The following is an 18923-nucleotide window of genomic DNA, read 5'->3' as shown; positions in this document are numbered from 1 at the left end:
CCTACTTATGATGTCCAACTTACAACCTTCTATGTGACTACCATACCTTTCCAGGAAGCCAGTAAGGACATCCATCAAGCCTTGCCTCTTACACAGGCTGGCGCTTTTTTTTTTTTTTTTTTTTTTTTTTTAATGAGACAAGGTTTCTTTCTGCAGCCCCGGCTGCTGTTCTGCCATTCTCTCTGTAGACCAGGTTGGCCTCAAACTCAGTAGATCCTTCCACCTGTGCTGTACCATGTCTGGCTTCATTCCTCGTTTCTAGATGCTGGACAGAAACCCCACCACTCCTCCATCTTTATTGTTGCTGAGGCCATTTGAAGTTTACCTAGAATTTGATTTCCTTAATCAAGAATTCTAGGAGAATTACCCAACTCCATTTCTAGGAGGCCAAGGACAGGATATCCTTGCTAACTTATCTCAGCCTGTTTCTGCTGGAAGCCCCTCTGGCTAACTGCTTATCTTAGCTTCTACTAGAGATTGCTTGCTTCTGTGAGGATCCCACTTTGGCTGCCAGAAGTTAAAATCTGCCGTAGGAGACTCAGTGCCCTTGGAAGCTCAGCTCACTCTCCAGTATACGTATCGAAGAACGATTGTGGAGTAGAGCTATCTTCCTATGAACCTCTGTATGTTAACCTTGATTTTTGGCGGAAAAAAATCCAACTCAACCATTTTGAACCAAATTTAAAGCAGGCGTTTATTAAATATTAAATACTGACCGAGAGACGGACCTTGGCCAGTAAAATCTCCCCGGAATTTGCCAGGTCGAACGGCCTCAGTGACGTATCACAGCGGTTTATGCGGAGAAATTCAATTAGGCCACCATACTTTCCCATGAGCCTTTGTTATTTCCAAGGAACTACAAGTCCCATCATTCCAGAAAGTTACGTTGTTCCTGGGCCGAGGAGGCTTCCGGGTTAATTTTGAGAATTTCAGTTGCAAGCTCTCCACCTTGATTTCGGGACGAAGGGGAAGTTCGTATTGGGTGCTCGGAGACACGCTCAGGCAAGGTCCGAAGCTACGACATGGTGAGCATAGGGTCACTGCTCTATCGAGGAGGAGCAGGCGGCAGAGCCTCGGGAGCTGGTGTGGTGGGTCCTCTCTGGGACTGGGTGGTAAGCGGTGGCCCGATGTAGCTACCTGTGGGGTCTCTTTTAGTTCTAGTCATTCCGTGGATCCGGTGGTGAGCTCTGAATAATCAGGGCTACTTCTACGCCAAACATTTACAATAGGGGCTTGTGTGCAGAAACATCCTTGGCAAGAAGCCAAACTCGAAGAGCTCTTGCTTCTCTTAGTATAACTTCTACAACTTTTACCTTTAGCATTTAACGTTCAGTTGTAAGATCCATTTGGAGTTAATTTTGTGGAGGTTGTAAAAGGCATCTCATGTGTTGGATAGCGCTACAGTATTAATCTCTGATGTAGAACAGTATGATTTATGATGGAGAGTAAGTCACACAGAGTAGAATTTGGCGAGTGAGGGTGCCCTCTAAAACACCCCACAGTTGAGTACTATGCTAACCGTGCCTGTTAGCCACGGGATGCTAGGATACACGTGTGTGTTCACCAGGATTGTTCAGAAATATGGCTCCAGACCATAAGAAAGGAGACAAACCAGTTTTACAACCAGCCACTTGGCCGATTCCCATTGATAAGTGTTATTTGTTCTCTGCTGGTGAAAAGAGCCAGTTTAAGGCAGATTAGATTATACTAAATGCCCGTTTATTGGGAAGCTGCTCTCTCTTGGGTGAGTTCACTAACCCCAAGGAAGTCATCATGGTCAAGGAGGTCACCATGGTGAGAGAAGGAGGCAGGAATGGAGAAGAGAAAGAGCAGGTGGGAACAGAGAGAGAAGTGAAGAGAAGAGAAGAGGAGGGGGGGGGGGGCGAATTAAGGCGACCAAAATATCTGGATTGTATAGGGAGGAGCCTCTGGGGGAAGGGCAGCTCAGGGTTGAGGGCCGTGTATGCTAGGTGGGAACTGAGGGATGCTGGGAGAACTTGGAGTCCAGGTCTGCTTTCGTATATAAAAGATGGACCACAGTTGCTTGTCTCTGATGTGAAACCAAATGCCCTTATCAAAGAACAGGCCTCTAACAAGCTGGCAAAGGTGGCATTATAGGCTTACAGCCAGCCCTAAGGCCTGAGGTGCCATAGAAGCCCCATTTTCTTTTTGAGAGAAGCATAGTTCTGCAACATGGGCAAGACTCCACTCCTGTTAACCCTTTGCAAAGGAACACCACTGGTGTGCTGAGGGTTGGCTTAATCAAGCAAGGCTTTCCATGTGACACGTGGAGAATGACATAGCTCTTCCTCAAACCCAGGCACATGCTGTAGAGCCAGTAACAGTACCATTACTATTTCATTTTCTTTATGCATCACTGCTCGGACCTCATACTTGTTTTTATTATTCAATGTTTCCCATTCACTAAGAATTTCATTCCTTTTTCTCAAGGCCTTTCATATTTTTTTTATAGCAAGGCTTCATGTAGCTCAGCCTTCCTCATGGTGTGTTGCTAAGACTTTCTTTGAACCTGTAACCCTGGCTCTACTGCCCAGTGCTTGGAAGACAGTCCTGCAACTCCTTTCGGGCTGGGTCCTGACTGGTGTATAGGAAGGAAAAGACAACACAGAGTGAGTGTTGCCCCTCCCCCCCCCCCCCCAACCTGCAGGTGATTGCAAACAAAGAGTTGAGTTTAGTAAGGAACTTTGAAGCTTGGATATTCACAGCACAGAAATGGATTGAGAGGAAGGAAGGTGAGAGAGAGACAGAGCTTGCCTGCTTTGATAGTGGTTGGCATTAGTATCACGTAGTCAGGAATTCAATGTTAGATGATCAGTAAAAGTCCAAACTGGCCATTTTCACTGGCGAAAGCAAATAAGGTCTGGATGAGGAAATGAACTTATTTCTAGAAACCAAATTTGTGTTTAAGCAATAAAGTCTGGAGAAACTGGTGTGGCTGTGCCTAATTGGGATGTAAGATTTCCTGTCTGAAAATGCACAACCTGAGAAGAAAGTGTGAATAGTTCTTGGTGAGCTTTAATTCACATGCGGAGTCCCTGAAGAATATGGGACCATAGAGCCTATTCAACATTTTGAGATAGCTTTTGAGATCCTAAGTAAACAATGTCAATCTTCTCATTCCTCCCTACTGTTAATTCTCAAACCCTGGGACCACTGGCTGAGCCGTCTAATGAACATATCAATGCAGACCTTGCTGCCTGGTTCTCCCAGCATCCCTGAGTTCCTGCTTATTACTAGGCGTTGCTGGGCTATCCTGCCCTCCAGCCCAGGGGTTTGGTGTCCCATCTCCCAGCTCTCTTTCTTCATGTAATCCAAGTGTTTTGATTCCCTGGTCATTTTTATTTACCATGTATTCTTCCAGCCTCTTGGTCTGGCTTTCCCCGCTTCTTCTCACTTGGCTCAGGGTCATGCCCATTCTGTGTTCTCCCAGATGTCGCTGTGTCTGCCTATGCTCTCCCTTTTATGTATAAGAAATGTTCTACTCTAGGAGCAGCCTTGTCCTTTCCGTTTTATTTATTTTTCTCATTCATCTCCATTAACCCCGTCCTTGATTTCAAATTCATGGCCACCTTTTTGCTTTAATTGTTGTTACTGCTTGACTTTCACTAAAAGTTTGCCTGCAGGACTTCCCAGTCATGAGGCAGAGATTGCTGCTCTGGGCATTGTGTGTGCAATGGACTGTGTACACAAATGATCCTGTGCTATGGAAGAGGAACAAGATGGGTCTGGGAGACTAGAAAATTGTACTAAAATGTAAGTTTCCCAGACCAGGGCTCTGTCTGACCCTAGGGTCGAAGGGCAGAGTTGCCTCAGCTGTCCTTTGTTCCTTTGATCTCTGAGTCCTCCAGTAGAGGAGCAGCTGCGGTCCTATGGCCCAGCAGGGTTGTCTAAGGCAATGAGGGACTCTGAGCAGGCCTAGCAATCAGGAGCACCAGGGGGAGGGAGTGGATGTTCTCTCTAGGACTCTCCTTTCATGCAGCTATAGAGAGAGCTGTGAGGGAGACCACAAGCCATGTCATGGTGATTGTGGAGCTCACTGTCCCCAAGGCAGGGGGAGGAGCAGTTCTACTGAGCTATCAGAGTCTGATCTGCTGGGACTGAGCCAGCTGTGGGTCAGACTTCGGTTTTGTTGGTCCATGAGGTGACCTGGGCAGAGAGAGGCCTTTGTCCTTGGACCCTCCCTGAGTGTAGAGCCCCTGGGAGGAGGGAAACTGAGACATGTGAAATAATGGTCAACGGCATAGAAAGAGGATGTCAGTATAAGTTTAGCCACACAAGACATTGCCATGGTCACAAAGAACCTACCCTACCAAGTATGACTTAATTGAGAAGGTAAAGAGGGGAAACAAAATAAAACATGGTCCAGAATTGAACAGTGCAGGAAATTGTGTGTTAGCTTACAAAATAAACTCTGATAGCAGTAGGTCAGGGTTTACCACAGATACCAAGTGCAATTAGTTCAAACCTTACTGCATTTTTATAGCTGATGTAAAATTGCACATGTTTAGTGTATGTGTTCTCATTCATTTAGACTCGGTAGCTAAATGCACAGAACCTCATTACCACATACGACACAGCAAACCCTGTTCTCCACACAGTCTCATTCTATCCAAGCTTGTGTGTGCTTGCAGTCTACAGGGTTCTCAGACTTGGCATGTATCTAAGAAGTCCCAGTATATTTTCCATGCACTGGAAATTAGTTTTAAGAAGCATCAGGATTCTCATGCTCTTTGTAGCAGTACTCATGATGGCCGACATTTTAAAATAACCTAAATGCTCACTCACTGAGAACCAGCGGGGTATCTGGGAGGACATTGTGCTAAAGAAATGAAGATAGTAGCAATGGTTAAAAGATTATGCACTTCTAAAGGACTCTCACTTCAAAGAGACCAGAATAGAGGAGTGAAATGTCATAGCCTGCACCTTGATCTCTGTCCATTCAGTGAGCAGTGTGGAAGTTTTCCTCAGCAATGTGGCCTTGCTGCAATTTCAGAGAGCCATCTTCTGTCTGAGCATCATCTGGCATATTGAGGAATCTCCTTGTGGCTCCTCATCCAATAACTCAACCAAATGTTTCTCACCATTGAAGCCCTGCCTGCTTACAAAGGATGGCCAGTTCAGATTCTGTATTTTCCATTACTAGATGTGCTCATTCAGGTCACCTTCATAGATTCTAGGAAGTTACCAGTGCTATAGGTATCTACTTCCATTCCCCAATCTCCTGCTTCCTGCTGTTCCTCCCTGGACTTCACTCTCTCCACCCTTCCAACCAATTCCTCTCACTCTTGTTCTCGTTCACCCCAGTCCACCATCAGAAACTTTTGTATTTCTGCTTTCCAGAGAGATCCACAATTCTCTCTGTAGCCCTCCTCTTTGTCTCTGCTCTGTGTCTGGACTGTATCTGACTTGTCATTCACCTAAGAGATACCATCAATTTATTAGTGAATACTTGCCATATTAATAATATTTCTGGGTTGTGGTCACTTCTCTTAGTGGTGATTTTTTTTATTCTTGTTATCTCTCTCTTTATAAATTTCTTAAGTAATTTTTTTAAACAGCTGAGTAGTATTCTGTTGTGTAAATGTACCACATTCTTCCGGTCAGAGAAGTCTAGCTCATTTCAAGCTTCTGTCCAGTGTGATTAAAACCACTATGAACATATTGAGCAGGTGTCCTTCCACTGGGATGGAGCATTTTTTGGGAATATGCCTAAGTTTAGTCTTGAAGTAGCCCAATTCCCAGTTTTCTGAGGAAACACAATATTCATTTCCATAGTGTCTGCATTAGTTTGTCCTCCCACCAGCAATGGAACAGTGCTCCCCTCCTCCACCTCCTTGCCAGCATGATCTGTCACTTGTAGTATTGACCTTAGCTATTCTGACTTGTTCGAAGAGAAATCTCACAGTAGTTTCCGTTTGCATTTTTGTGACAGCTAAAAATGTTCAGCATTTCTTAAAAGTGTTTCTAGGCTATTTGAATTCTGTCTTTTGAGAATTCTCTGCTTAGACCTGTATCTCATTTTTAAATTGAATTTTTTTTTCTTTGAACAACTTTGTTGCTTGAGTTCTTTATACAATTTGTGTTTGTGAAATATATATCTTGGTTAGCATATTTTCCCATTCCTTAGGCTGTCTTGTCTCTTAGTCCAGTTGACTGTGCTTTTTGCCTTAGAGAAGCTTTTCAGAATCATGAGGTACCATATATTAATTGTTGGTCTTAGAGCCTGAGCCATTGGTATTGCATTCAGAAGGTTGTCTCCTGTGCTGGCTCATTCAGGAGTGTTCTTTTTGATCAATTTCAGTTCCAGTTTCTGGTTAATTTTGGGGTCTTCCATCCACTTGGTTTTGAGTTTTTTTCAGGGTGATGAATTTGAATTTATTTGCATTTTTTTAAATGGAGAGATACAATGTAATCAGCACCATTCTTTTAAAGTACTATCTTTGTTTCATTATGTATTTCCTTATATTATGTGAATTCCTTAATCAAAAACCAGTTGTCCTTTGTGGGTGGAATTATGTCTGGGTTTTTGATTTGATTCCATTGATTAACATGTCTGTCTTTATTCCAGTGCCATGTGGTTCTTTTATTGTTCAGGATTGTTATTCCATATGAAGTGTTGGAGTTGTTTTTTCAAGGTCTGTAAACAATTCTGTTGTAATTTTTACCAGGACTAATTTGAATCTGTAGGTTTTTGTAGGATGGTCATTTTTGCTGTGTTAATCCAACTGTTCCATGAACTTGAGAGATTTTTTTCTATAGTTCCTGATGTATTCTTCAATTTCACAGCTTCACTCCGTGGTGAACTGATAAGATGCATGGGCCATTTTTTTTTCCTTCTTTCTTTTCCTTTTCTTTTCTCTTATTTTCTTTCTTTCCCTTTTTTTCTTTTCCTTCCTTCCTTCCTTCCTTCCTTCCTTCCTTCCTTCCTTCCTTCCTTTCTTTCCTTTTTTCTACCTGTAGAGCCTTGCACTTTGCTTGAGCATGCCATCAATTTTTGGAGACAGTTTGATGAGTTGCTGAGAGGGCATATTTCTTTGTGTTTGGGAGGAATGTTCTGTAAATATCACTTTGTTTCACTTATTTATTTCTTAATTTATTTAATGTATATGAGCACACTGTAGCTGTGTCTTCAGACACACCAGAATAAAGCACCAGATTTGTGAGCCACCATGTGGTTGCTGGGAATTGAACTCAGGACCTCTGGAAGAGCAGTCAGGGCTGTTAACCGCTGAGCCATCTCTCCAGCCCCCCATACTAAACTTTTTAATAATGATCTCAGGGATCTTTTATTTGCTTCTTTCTTTAGGTTTTTGTTGTTAATCTGTTTAGGAATTTTTATTTATTGAATAACAAAAAGTATATATTCTGGGCAAGTCACTCAGAAAATACTCTTATTGGGGTTTGCTTGACTTAAAATAACAACACCCAGGCCCTTAACCATCTGCTAATTAAGATCCAGGGGATCTGACACCTTCTTCTCTGGTGTGGCACTTATACACACATCAAAGACATTCCCGATAACACAGGTAAACATACACAGAAAAACAGAATAGACTTGTTTTCACCTGGGCGTAGGACTTATAAAGCAGTTAGTGCAAACACACTGTTTCTTTAACAGTCTTCTTTCTTGCATTTGGTTTTTAAAAGTTTACATTTCCTTACACTGGTGCAGACTTATATTTACTTTTCCATCCCAGGAAATAATAGAATATCCAAGTGATCCTAAATATACTATTTTTATCATAAGAGAATGAGATTTTTTTTATTACATTTAGTTTCTTACAGTCCAGTCATTACCCCCACCCCCGTCTACCATCCCACAGTTCCTCATCCCATTCCTCCTCCCTTCTGTCTCCAAAGGACGCCCTCCCCCACAAAGGCCTCCCCACTCCTTAGAGCCTTAAGTCTTTCAAGGGTTAGGCCTTCTTCTCACTTGGGCCAGACCTGGCAGTGCTCTGCTTGTGTATGTGTTGGGGGGCCTCAGACCAGCTCATGGATTCTGCCTGGTTGGTGGCTAAGTGTCTAAGAGATTTCAGGGGTCTGGGTTAGTTGAGACTTCTGGTCTTCTTATGGAGTAGCCCTCCTCCTCAGCTTTTTTCACCCTGTTCCTAATTCAAGCACAGTGGTCCCCAATGGTTGGGTGTAAGTATCTGTATGTGTTTTAGTCAGCAGGCTCCTGTCTGCCGCACCATCTCATCAGTAATAGTGTCTGACCTTGGAACCTCCCCTTGAGCTGGATTCCAAGTTGGGCCAGTCTCTGGACCTCCTTTCCCTCAGTCTCTTCTTGTTTTTTGTCCCTGCAGTTCTTTCAGGCAGGAACAATTCCCAGTCAGATTTTTTTGACTGTGGGATGGCTATCCCGTCTCTCCACTTGATGCCCCGTCTTTGTACTGGAGGTGGGCTCTACAAGTTCCCTCTCCCCACTGCTGGGCATTTCCTTTAAGGCCCCTTCCTCTGAGTCCTGAGAGTTTTTCTCATACCAGGTCTCTGGTAGATTCGAGAGGTTTCCTCCCGCTGAGCCCTGAGGTTGCATATTTCCATTCCTTCTGCTGGTCCTCAGGGCTTCTCGCCTGTTCTTCCCCCACAGTCCCTGATCATGTTCCCTCTTTCCCTCCTCCTCCCTTCTCTCATCCAGGTTCCTCCCTCCCTCTATTTCCCTTGATTGTTTCCTTCTCCCTCCCAATTAGGACGGAAGCATCCTCACTTGGGCCCTTCAGCTTGTTAACCTTCTTGAGTTCTGTGGATGTATCCTGGGTATTCTGTACTTTTCTGTCTAATATCCACCTATTAGTACATACCATGATTGTCTCCTTTTGGGTCTGAGTTCCCTCACTCAGGATGATATTTTCTAGTTCCATCTATTTGCTTGCAAAAACTCAGGATGTCCTCATTCTTAATAGCTGAATAGTATTCCATTGTGTAAATGGACCACATTTTCTGTATCCATTCTTCTGTTGTGGGATATCTGGGTTGTTTCCAGCTTCTGGCTATCACCGAGAAGGCCATTATGGAACATGTGCCCCTGTGGTAAGGTGGGACATTTTTAGGGTATATTCCCAAGAGTGGTATAGCTGGTTTTTTATGTAGATCTATTTCCAATTTTCAGAGGAACCTTCACATTGATTTCCCTAGTGGTTTACCAGTTTGAGCTCCCACCAGCAATGGAGGAGTTCTCCAGTACTGAGCCATTTGTATGCTCTGAGCAAACCTCTCCAACTGGAATAGTCCCTCACTTCCAGTGCATTTCCTGTTAATGGAGAGAAGCAGAGAGCACAGTGTGAGAGCTGGCCAGTGATATTCGTGTATCTTGATTTTTATATAATCTTACTGTTCTTGTTGAAAGGACTAGGTCACATTTACAGGTCTGCCTTTGCGTCTCCTTTTATTCGTGGTGCCACCTATGCTGTGTGATTTTTATTCATTAGGGTCTAATTATATTTTTTTCTCTGAAAAATGGTACAATATTGTTTTTCTGAAAATGTACAATATTGTGTTACGGGTTTCTTGAGTTTTTGTTGCTTTGGGGACTTTCTGTGGAGAAAGACTTTTAGTTTTTCTCTGCTTCATCACCTCGCCTTATTTCTTCACAAATCTGTGTTTTCAGTTGTTGCAGCCATCAGTGTTTGGGGTTTTGCCACAGAAAAGGGACTGACATGGCTAAAACACTGGATTTGGGTTTGTCTCTGTGTCCTGCTTAGCTTCAGCCCTGACATCTCAGAGCCTATATCCATCTGAGGGAGCATTAATTGAGGATGTGCCCCCATCAGAATGGTTGGTGCTATGCCTGTGAGATTTCTGTGTTGATTGATGTCATAAGGTTTTTCCCGAGAGTGGCCATATCCCTAAGCCAGTAGACCTGAGCTGAATAAGATATTTAACTGAGCATGAGACAGTAACCAAGCAAGACAGCAAGCCTGGCCAGAGTTTGCCCGTGGCTTTGCCTTCATTTTCAGCATCAGTTCAGTGTTCTTCCACCTGAGTGTGGTTTGCAGAGTCAGAGCCTCAGTGGGGGGGGGGTGTGTGAAGCCCCACTTACTGTTTAAGAGTAGAAGCTGTTGGGATACCTAAGTTATAAGACACCTGCCGGGCTGGAGAGATGGTTCAGTGGTTAAGAGCACTGGCTGCCCTTCCAGAGGTCCTGAGTTCAATTCCCAGCAACCACATGGTGGCTCACAACCATCTGTGATGGGATCTGATGCCCTCTTCTGGTGTGTCTGAAGACAGCTACAGTGTACTCATATACATAAAATAAATAAATAATTATAAAAAGACACCTGCCATGGAGAGCTGCCTGTAGGGAATGGAGACAACGACATGGTAAGATGGATGAGAAACTCCAGGAGTATGGCTATCGAAGCCCTTTGAAACTGAAGCCCCTGTGTCTGAAACAGAGCCATAGCATTTGTTGTTTTTTTTTCTTGCCTTGATCCAATCTGTTTCTCTCCATTAAATACGAAGGGGCATTCTCTGTCACTGTATGCTGGAAAGATGCGACTTGTTTTCTGGTTTTACAAGCTGTGGCAACAAGATATTGTCTGGAGCATCAGAAGAGATGTTAGACATTTGAACAGTGTAGGGGTTGTTGCAGGCGCTGAGGATCACTGAACTTAGGATAAATGCATTGTCATCATGGGATGACCTTCAGCACATGGTGACCGGGGTCAGAAGCTAGTTGGTTAAATCAGAAAACTCCCAGAAAGGATGATGCCTCTGAGCACTGTCTCTCTATGGTGGCTTTCTTTGGGGGAGGTTCATGGAGTTGTAGGAGAAACATTTCTAGGTGAAATTCCTTATCAGGATGGGATTTGAGTGTCTATAGCCTCAACCCATTTCTTCTTTCTTTGTGGCTACTGTGTTGCATCTGAAACTGCTCAGACAGCTTCCTTCTCATGCTGTCATGCATTCTCCATACTAGCCTTGTTTCCTAAATCACGTAAGGTACAGCAGAAGCAAGTGCTATTCAATACTAAGCTATTTTTCTAGCCCGATGTTGGCCTTTTTACTTTAATTATTTTTAATCTGTGTTTGTTTGTGAAGACAAAGTTTCTCACTGTGTAACCCTGTTGTCCTGAAAGTAGGTGTGGACCAGGTAGGCCTCGAACTTGGAGATCCATCTGCCTCCGGTTCCAGAGTACAAGGGAGTAGATGTGGGCCAAAATGCCTGGCCTTTTGTCTTTATGTTATTGGCTGATAACCCTGGATTGTAGACATTTGTACATGTCAAAACATAGGCTATTGTCCTGAGCTTCACCCACACCTTGAGTTTTGTTTGATGTTATGTGTTATTTTAAAAATCATGCTTCCTTCTTTACCCAGTGATGCACTCCTGTTTTAGCTCCAAGACCATGCTCCCACCAGCTTTCCACCGGCCACCTCTTCCTCCCGGCTAACTTTGCCAAGCTGCCATCAACCACCTCTTCTCTTCCACTCATCTTATCTCTGAGGAAGAAAAATACTAGACAGCTTTAGTAATTTAGAACTTGCCAGGTAACACCAATGCTGGGCCAAGAATCCCCTGCCCTAACCTTATCAGGTAGTCTATTTCAGCCATCCTCCAGTGGTGGAGGCCGCTGTTCCCAGCCACCCAAGATCTTACATGGTTGTTGCATGCTTCCTATTCCAAGGCTTGGCTGGAAGGCCCTCCACCTTCCCTGCATGCCTTCTCTTCCTCCTGGGACCTGGAAGTCCCACCTTTCCTTTTGCCCAGCAATTGGCTTCCACTTTCTCTATTGACCAAATCAAGAACCAATTTAGGAACCAGATTTTAATATCAGCTCCTCCCCCCTACATTTTGAAAATGGGCAGAGAGTATATTCTATTTCTCAGAATGGCATATATTCTTGACATTAATGCTGCCTGATCCTTCTGAGTCATGGAATTGCAGGCGTTTGACATCTTTCCTACCTGTTCTGTTTTGAAAATTGAGCTTGGAGTGATGGGTACTTGTGAGCCCCCATGTAAGCAGTTACAATTGAGTAACTTATTTGTAAGACCAGCAAGAGCTCTTAACCGGTGAGCCATCTCTCCCGCCCTATGTTGTTTATTTATGATCTACATTTACTTTGGTAATATTTTCATCTGTCCGGTTGTGAATGTGTAAACACACACTCCCCTTTAGTGAGATGTTATTGTTACAGTGTCAACTGGGGCACTTTGCCTTTCTGTAATAGGAACATGGGACTGGAATGAATGAATAATTCTTTGTAAGAACTTTATGAAAACCTGAGTTTTATTCTTTTTTTTTTTTTTTTGTCTGATTTTTGCAGGGAGTCAAGGTCTTAATATGGACCACTGACTTTCCTAGAACTCATTGCATAGACCTGGCTCGAATCTAACTCAATGAGCTACACCTGTCTTTGCCTCCTGAGTGCTGGAACTAAAGGCATGAGCTAGTACACCCAGCTCGCCTGTCATTATTTCTAGTTAGTAATTGTTCACACAACTTCTCTGTCTGTCTCTCTCTGTCTCTGTCTCCGTGTCTCTCTCTTCTCTCTCTCTGTGTAAATTGGCATTTCTCTTGCAAGGTTATATTCTACTCAAAGGTCACAGAAATGACAGAGGTGAACTTCACTATTAAATTTCCTTCTGGAATCACTTGATGACATTAGAACTTCTGTCATAAGAAATAAGTGAAGGAAGCACCAGAACTATATGACTATATTGTAAGGGATATATACATTTACACTGTTGTTATCATCACGGTTTCTCTTGTACACGTGGATGGGATATTTTAGGATGCAGTGAGCTATGAAGATGTGCATGTGAACTTCACTCAGGAAGAATGGGTTTTGCTGGATTCTTCACAGAAGAGTCTCTACAAAGATGTGATGCTGGAGACCTACAGGAACCTCAGTGCCATAGGTAAGATGGAGAATTTTCTTTCACTTTTTTAAAATAATAGGAGAACTCTTTTCTATTGGTGTTCTTCTGTAGTTCCTGTTGTGAATGAGGGAGGGTGAGAAGAATAAATCAGGTGTGGTTCTAAGATTCCCTGAAGCAGGAACATACATTTTGCCATATTTCCAATAACATATCCTACATTTTCTGGTACTGTATTTTAGGCTACAATTGGGAAGACCAGAATGCTGAAGAACACTGTCAAAGTTCTAGAAGACGCGGAAGGTAATTTTCGTGTGCAAGCTGATACCACTATGCCTATGAAGAAACTGTAAAGTGTCCTGGAGTTTTAAAGAACAGCAACAGTTTCAAAAAGCACTCCTTTAAGTATATGGATGATTAGTAAATTCTTATCAAACCCTGCACCTCATTGTCAGATATCTGATTTGTGATTGCCAGACATTCCTCAAAGAAGGAAGACACAGAAACAGTGCCTTATTAGATATCACTATTTGAATCATAGCACCATAAGAACTATGATGTAGGAGTGCCAATCTGTTTAGTCTCATATCACTTAGAGATTGCAGAAGGTATACACATTGAATAAGTGATATATATGTATTTGTGTGTGTCCAAAGCCTTCTAATATGCATATGGCTCATAGTAAAGCTGATGTTACTCATATACTTGTAGTAGTGTTACTAAATTTAGTGAGAAGTGCAGTTTATGAGAGTCAAGACGGTTGTTGTGGAGATATCTTAATTCCTATACCACAAATTCAAGAAAAACAAGTCAACCTGTGTGAATGTAATGTGGAGACCTTTCATTTTCACAGTTATATCACATGTGGTGTGATAATGTATACAAACCCCATGAGAACAGGGATATTGAAAAAGGGATGCACCTCTCTCTCTCTCCCAGAACAATTAGAAGATATGTGGTAGATGCTACATTGAGTGGACTTTCTGAACGTGATAGACAAAATTACAATTAATTGGTTTCCCAACTTTTTTGAGAATACAGCCACAGACTCACTCGACAGAAAATTCCTATGAATACTAGAAATGTGGGAATGTGTGTCCTAGCTCACTTTACAAATGGAGTATACTTCACACTATGGGAAAAGTTGTGAATGCAATCAGTGTGGAAAAGCTGAGTTCTTCCAGCTCTTTTCAGTTATATGAAAAATCTCATATAGAAACAGGATGCTATAAATGGGAGCCATGTAATAAATGTTCTTAAACACTGATAATCTTCAAAGACTCAAGAGATCGTATAATATGGGGAATAGCATGATTGTAGAAAAAGTGATAAAACCTTAAGATCTGGTTCCTCCTTACATTAGACCTCATTGTAAAAATTAGTCATAGAGATAAGAAAGGTTAGTCATGTAATGAATATGGTAAAGCTTTCTCATGTGCCAATTATCGTTGCAGGCATGAAAGAAGTCATGTTGGAGAGGAACCCTATCGATGTACTAAAGATGGTAAAGCCTTTGAAGGTTACAGTCATCCTCAACAACTTGAAAGAATTCATACTGGAGAAAAACCCTATGAAGTTATTCAATATGGTGAAGACTTTGCATATCACAGTAGTCTTCAAATATATAAAAGAATACATATTGGAGATAAACCTTTTGAATGTAATCAGTGTGGTAAAGCATTTACATATCATAGTCAACTTCGAAGACATAAAAGAACACATACCGGGGAGAAACCCTACAAATGTAATCAATGTGGTAAAGCCTTTTCACAAAACGGTCATCTCATAATACATAAAAGAACACATACTGGCGAGAAACCTTATGAATGTAATCAGTGTGGTAAAGCATTTACAGATCAAAGTCAACTTCGAATACATGAAAGAGCACATACTGGAGAGAAACCCTACAAATGTAATCAATGTGATAAAGCCTTTTTACAAAACATTAATCTCAGAATACATAAACGAGCACATACTGGAGAGAAACCATACAAATGTAATCAATGTGATAAAGCCTTTGCACAAAATGGTCATCTCATAATACATAAAAGAACACATACTGGCGAGAAACCCTATGAATGTAATCAGTGTGGTAAAGCCTTCGCAGATCAAAGTCAACTTCGAATACATAGAAGAATACATACTGGAGAGAAACCCTACAAATGTAATCAGTGTGATAAAGCCTTCGCACAACACAGTAATCTCCGAATACATAAAAGGACACATACTGGAGAGAAACCCTATGAGTGTAATCAATGCGATAAAGCCTTTTTACAAAACATTAATCTCAAAATACATAAAAAAGCACATACTGGTGAGAAAACTTATGAATGTAATCAATGTGGTAAAGCCTTTGCACGTTACTATCATCTTCAGTGTCATGAACGAATTCATACTGAAGAGAAACCTTACAAATGTAATCAATGTGATAAAGTCTTTTCACAATCACATAGTCTCCAAATACACAAAAGGACACATACTGGAGAGAAACCCTATGTCTGTAACCAATGTGGTAAAGCCTTCGCAGATAACAGTCACCTTCGGAGACATAAAAGAACACATACTGGAGAGAAGCCCTATGAATGTAACCAATGTGGTTCAGCCTTTTCACAAAACAGCTATCTCAGAATACATAAAAGAATACACACTGGAGAGAAACACTTTGAATAATCAAGCAGTATGGTAAAGCCTTTGCATATAGCAGTAGTCTTAGAAATCATGAGAAAAGTCAGCCCACAGAGAAACCCCATATATGTAGTGAGTGTGGTGAAGTTTTGTACTTCATTGTATCTTTATACAAGAGTAAAACCTTCAGGGTGTAAGCAATCTGTTAAAAGACTTTGCATATCCCAGTAGTCTTTGAGGTTCTAAAAGAACTCCTGAAGGGAGTCTATATAAGGGATTTGGCACGATCTTTAGCCAACACACATTCAGTTACACAACATGATGCATTCTAGAGAAAAGTATGTAAGGAGTGTCCAGCATTATGATGTGACTGCTTTAGTCACACTTTTTCTTTTTCCCACTCACTTTTGTATGTTGATCTCTGCATTTCTGGGATGAAGTCTACTTGAATGTCACACGTGGTCCTTTGGTCTTTTGAATTTGCAAATATTTTATTATTTTTACATCTGTACTCACATGGGAAATTGGTCTGTAATACTCTCTTCATTGAGTCTTTTTGTGCTTTGGGTATCAGGGTAACTGGTTTCATAAAATGAATTGGGTGATGTTTCTTTTTCCTATCCTTTTAGAATTTTGTAAAGAATATTTACTTCCCGAAGGGGCAAATGTAGATGCCAAAGTTTGGTGGAATTATTGTTACATCTGCTCCCGTGTGCACTAAGCCTTCAGTGCCAGTGCTATTTATTTGTGTTTTCAATGTTTGCCTTTCACCATATCTTAACAGTTGGTGAAAAGACTTGTTTTTTGACCTCCCCTGAATTTGTTCTTTTATCTACAGAAGTGGTTATGTCCTTATCATATGCAGACTAGTGTTTCTAACAGCAGGCATTAAATCCTATAATTGCTATATAGGTGAGTTTCCTTGAGACTAATAAGATATGATTGAACTGAATTTGATTCTGGGGCCCTGTGGTAGGCTCTAAGGTGTTTCCCAAAGCAAAGGTTGACCTTGCCTATCCCTTGATCTGCATTTCTTAGTCCAATGTTGATCTTTGCCATACCTTCTGCATACTCCAGAGGGCTGGGACCTTCCTTTTGAATTATTTCTGGAAAAACCATTCATTATTGCAATGCCTGGCTTACAATCCCTTGTCAAATGTTGGTTTACCACAATGAGAACATTTGGCATTTTTGACATTTCCTAAACTTTGAGAAATTACTTCTATCAGAGTAGCATCATAAATTTGAGATCCAATATCACCCATATTCCTAATCAATTTTGCCTGTAAAGTTCTAGTCTAAGTTTTGCATTCTGATTTAGCATTTTCAAAAGCCAAAATAATACAATTAGCATTTTTCTGACTCCTAAATTTGATACTATTCTATTTACAGCTGAAGCCATTTTTTTGCAAAACATCAGAGAAGGCTTATGTTCGACCGTGTATAATTTTACTGAACAACTCAGACCTTTTTCCTGAACCTTCAGCTTCATCTCAAGCATTTAAAGTTACCAAATGACATACTGCTACATTGTGATTATCAAATTCAAGTTGGCTGTGCAACTCAGCCTATTGTCTTTCTTCTCATAACTGATCTTAGAAAATATCAATCCCCTTCTGGCCTGATTGTATGGCCCTAGCTTCACCTTTAAAGTTTTTTCTTAATATTTAAAAAATTTATGAGTGCACACCAGAAGAGGGCAACAGATCCCATTACAGATAATTGTGAGCCACCGTGTGGTTGCTGGAAATTGAACTCAGGACCTCTGGAAGAGCTATCCATCCAGTCCCCCTTTTCCCCCAACTTCTTCTTTTTACTGTGTTTTCCAAGGCTATCTAGTCTCCTTGAAAAGGTACAAAAGACTAGGAACAATTAGACTGTAGGTCAATATTACATCAGAGGGCATTGTAACTCTAGTGCAGGAGGAGAGAGCAAGGTTAGGAGGAGGTAGGAAAAAGGACAGCAGGGTAGAAGAACTTAGGAACTAAAAGGGGACTTAGAAATGAAAAGAGTAATATGTAGGAGGAAGGAGGGAAAAAGAATCTGCAGAGAGAGTGGAAAGCAAGCAGGCTTCTTACTATGTGTGGGAACAGGATTTTTCTTACCAGCTAGGCAGGCTGAGTCTTACTAAAGAGGGCAACCCAGCTTTCTTTTGTACAGACTTGGGCTTCATTTGTTTAGCAATAAAAGGGTAGAAGCCTTTTCTTTCTCTATGCAATAAAGATTGGAGCTCATTTTTATCCAGAATGAGTAAGTCCTTTCTGCACCGGTGCTTGGTCTTTTGCTCTGTATGCATATGTAAATATGGATCTGTGTGTGTGGGTACTGTAATTATGAAATAAGTATGTAGTTGGGTCCAACTGGTTGCATGGAGGTGTATGAGTGTTTATGTGTGAATTTTGTATATGAAGTTATGTGAGCTTATGGGTATTTGCTTGCGTAAAAGCTTTTTCTTTTGGGAGCTTGACTTTCTGGTTCAACAAAAGTTTATTGCTCCAAACCTCCTCCTAGCCTGACAAGCAAGAGGGGAGGCTTCTGCTCAAGAGAGAAAAGACCTAGCAATGAATCCTTTACTTAATGCCCTGCTGTTAGCTACTGGTGTTAATCCCCCAGGTCAGCAGTTTTTATCCCTTGAAATGAAAGCTTTGGGATGTTTTGGAAGCTATCAGTTGTCATTTAGTATAGTTAGAGAACTGAAAGTTGACAGACAAGTCTTTTTTTATTTCTTAAATTATTATTATTTCTTTTTCTTTTTTACACTACAAATTTTATTCCCACCCCCCAGTCCACCCTCCGACTGTTCCACATTCCACACCTCCTCATCCCCCCCCCCCCCAGTCTCCACCCCACCCACCCTAACAGACCTTTAAACTCCCTGGGCTTCCAGTCTCTTGAGTATTAGGTGCATCTTCTCTGAATGAACCCAGACCCAGCAGTTCTCTGCTGAATGTGTGTTGAGGGCCTCATATCAGCTGGTGTGTGCTGTCTGGTCACATGGCTGAGAGGTCTCCGGGGTCCAGGTTAATTGAGACTGCTGGTCCTCTTCAAGAGTTGCCCTCCTCTTCAGTTTCCTCCACCTTTCCCCCAATTCAACCACAGGGGTCCTCAGCTTCTGTTGATTGGTTGGGTGCAAATATCTGCATCTGACTCTTTCAGCTGCTTGTTGGGTCTTTCGGAGGGCAGTCATGATAGGTCCCTTTTTGTGAGCGCTCCATAGCCTCAGTAATAGTGTCAGGCCTGGGGGCCTCCCCTTCAGCTGGATCCCTCTTTGGGCCTGTCTGTAGACCTTCTTTTCCTCCAGTTCCTTTTCATTTTCATTCCTGCAGCTCTTTTAAACAGGAAGAATTTATGGGTCAGAGGTTTGACTGTGGGATAGCAATCCCATCCCACACTTGATGCCCCGTCTTTCTGCTGGAGGTGGGTTCTACAAGTACCCTTCCCTCAATGTAGGGTCATTT

At 41.9% G+C, this 18923-nt stretch overlaps 1 protein-coding gene and 1 pseudogene across 2 annotated transcripts; both read left to right on the top strand.

The window, feature by feature from the left end:
• Positions 1-900: 900 nt before the first annotated feature.
• Positions 901-13147, top strand: LOC308424595 (zinc finger protein 431-like; the record flags this gene model as incomplete). Its single annotated transcript, XM_080921641.1, has 3 exons — positions 901-1025; positions 12756-12882; positions 13083-13147. The coding sequence occupies exons 1-3, from the start codon at positions 1023-1025 to the stop codon at positions 13145-13147; spliced, it is 195 nt and encodes a 64-aa protein (XP_080777767.1). The 5' UTR covers positions 901-1022.
• Positions 13148-14257: 1110 nt separating this feature from the next.
• LOC308424379 lies at positions 14258-17576 on the top strand (annotated as a pseudogene). The gene has a single exon. The product of its transcript is annotated as an uncharacterized misc_RNA (transcript).
• The last annotated feature ends 1347 nt before the right edge of the window (positions 17577-18923 follow it).

This window comes from Micromys minutus, assembly GCF_963924665.1.
Source record: "Micromys minutus genome assembly, chromosome: 9".
NCBI classification, from domain to species: Eukaryota; Metazoa; Chordata; class Mammalia; order Rodentia; family Muridae; genus Micromys; species Micromys minutus.
The sequence above is the reverse complement of the archived record's forward strand: the minus strand, read 5'-3'. Positions and strand labels throughout refer to the sequence as shown.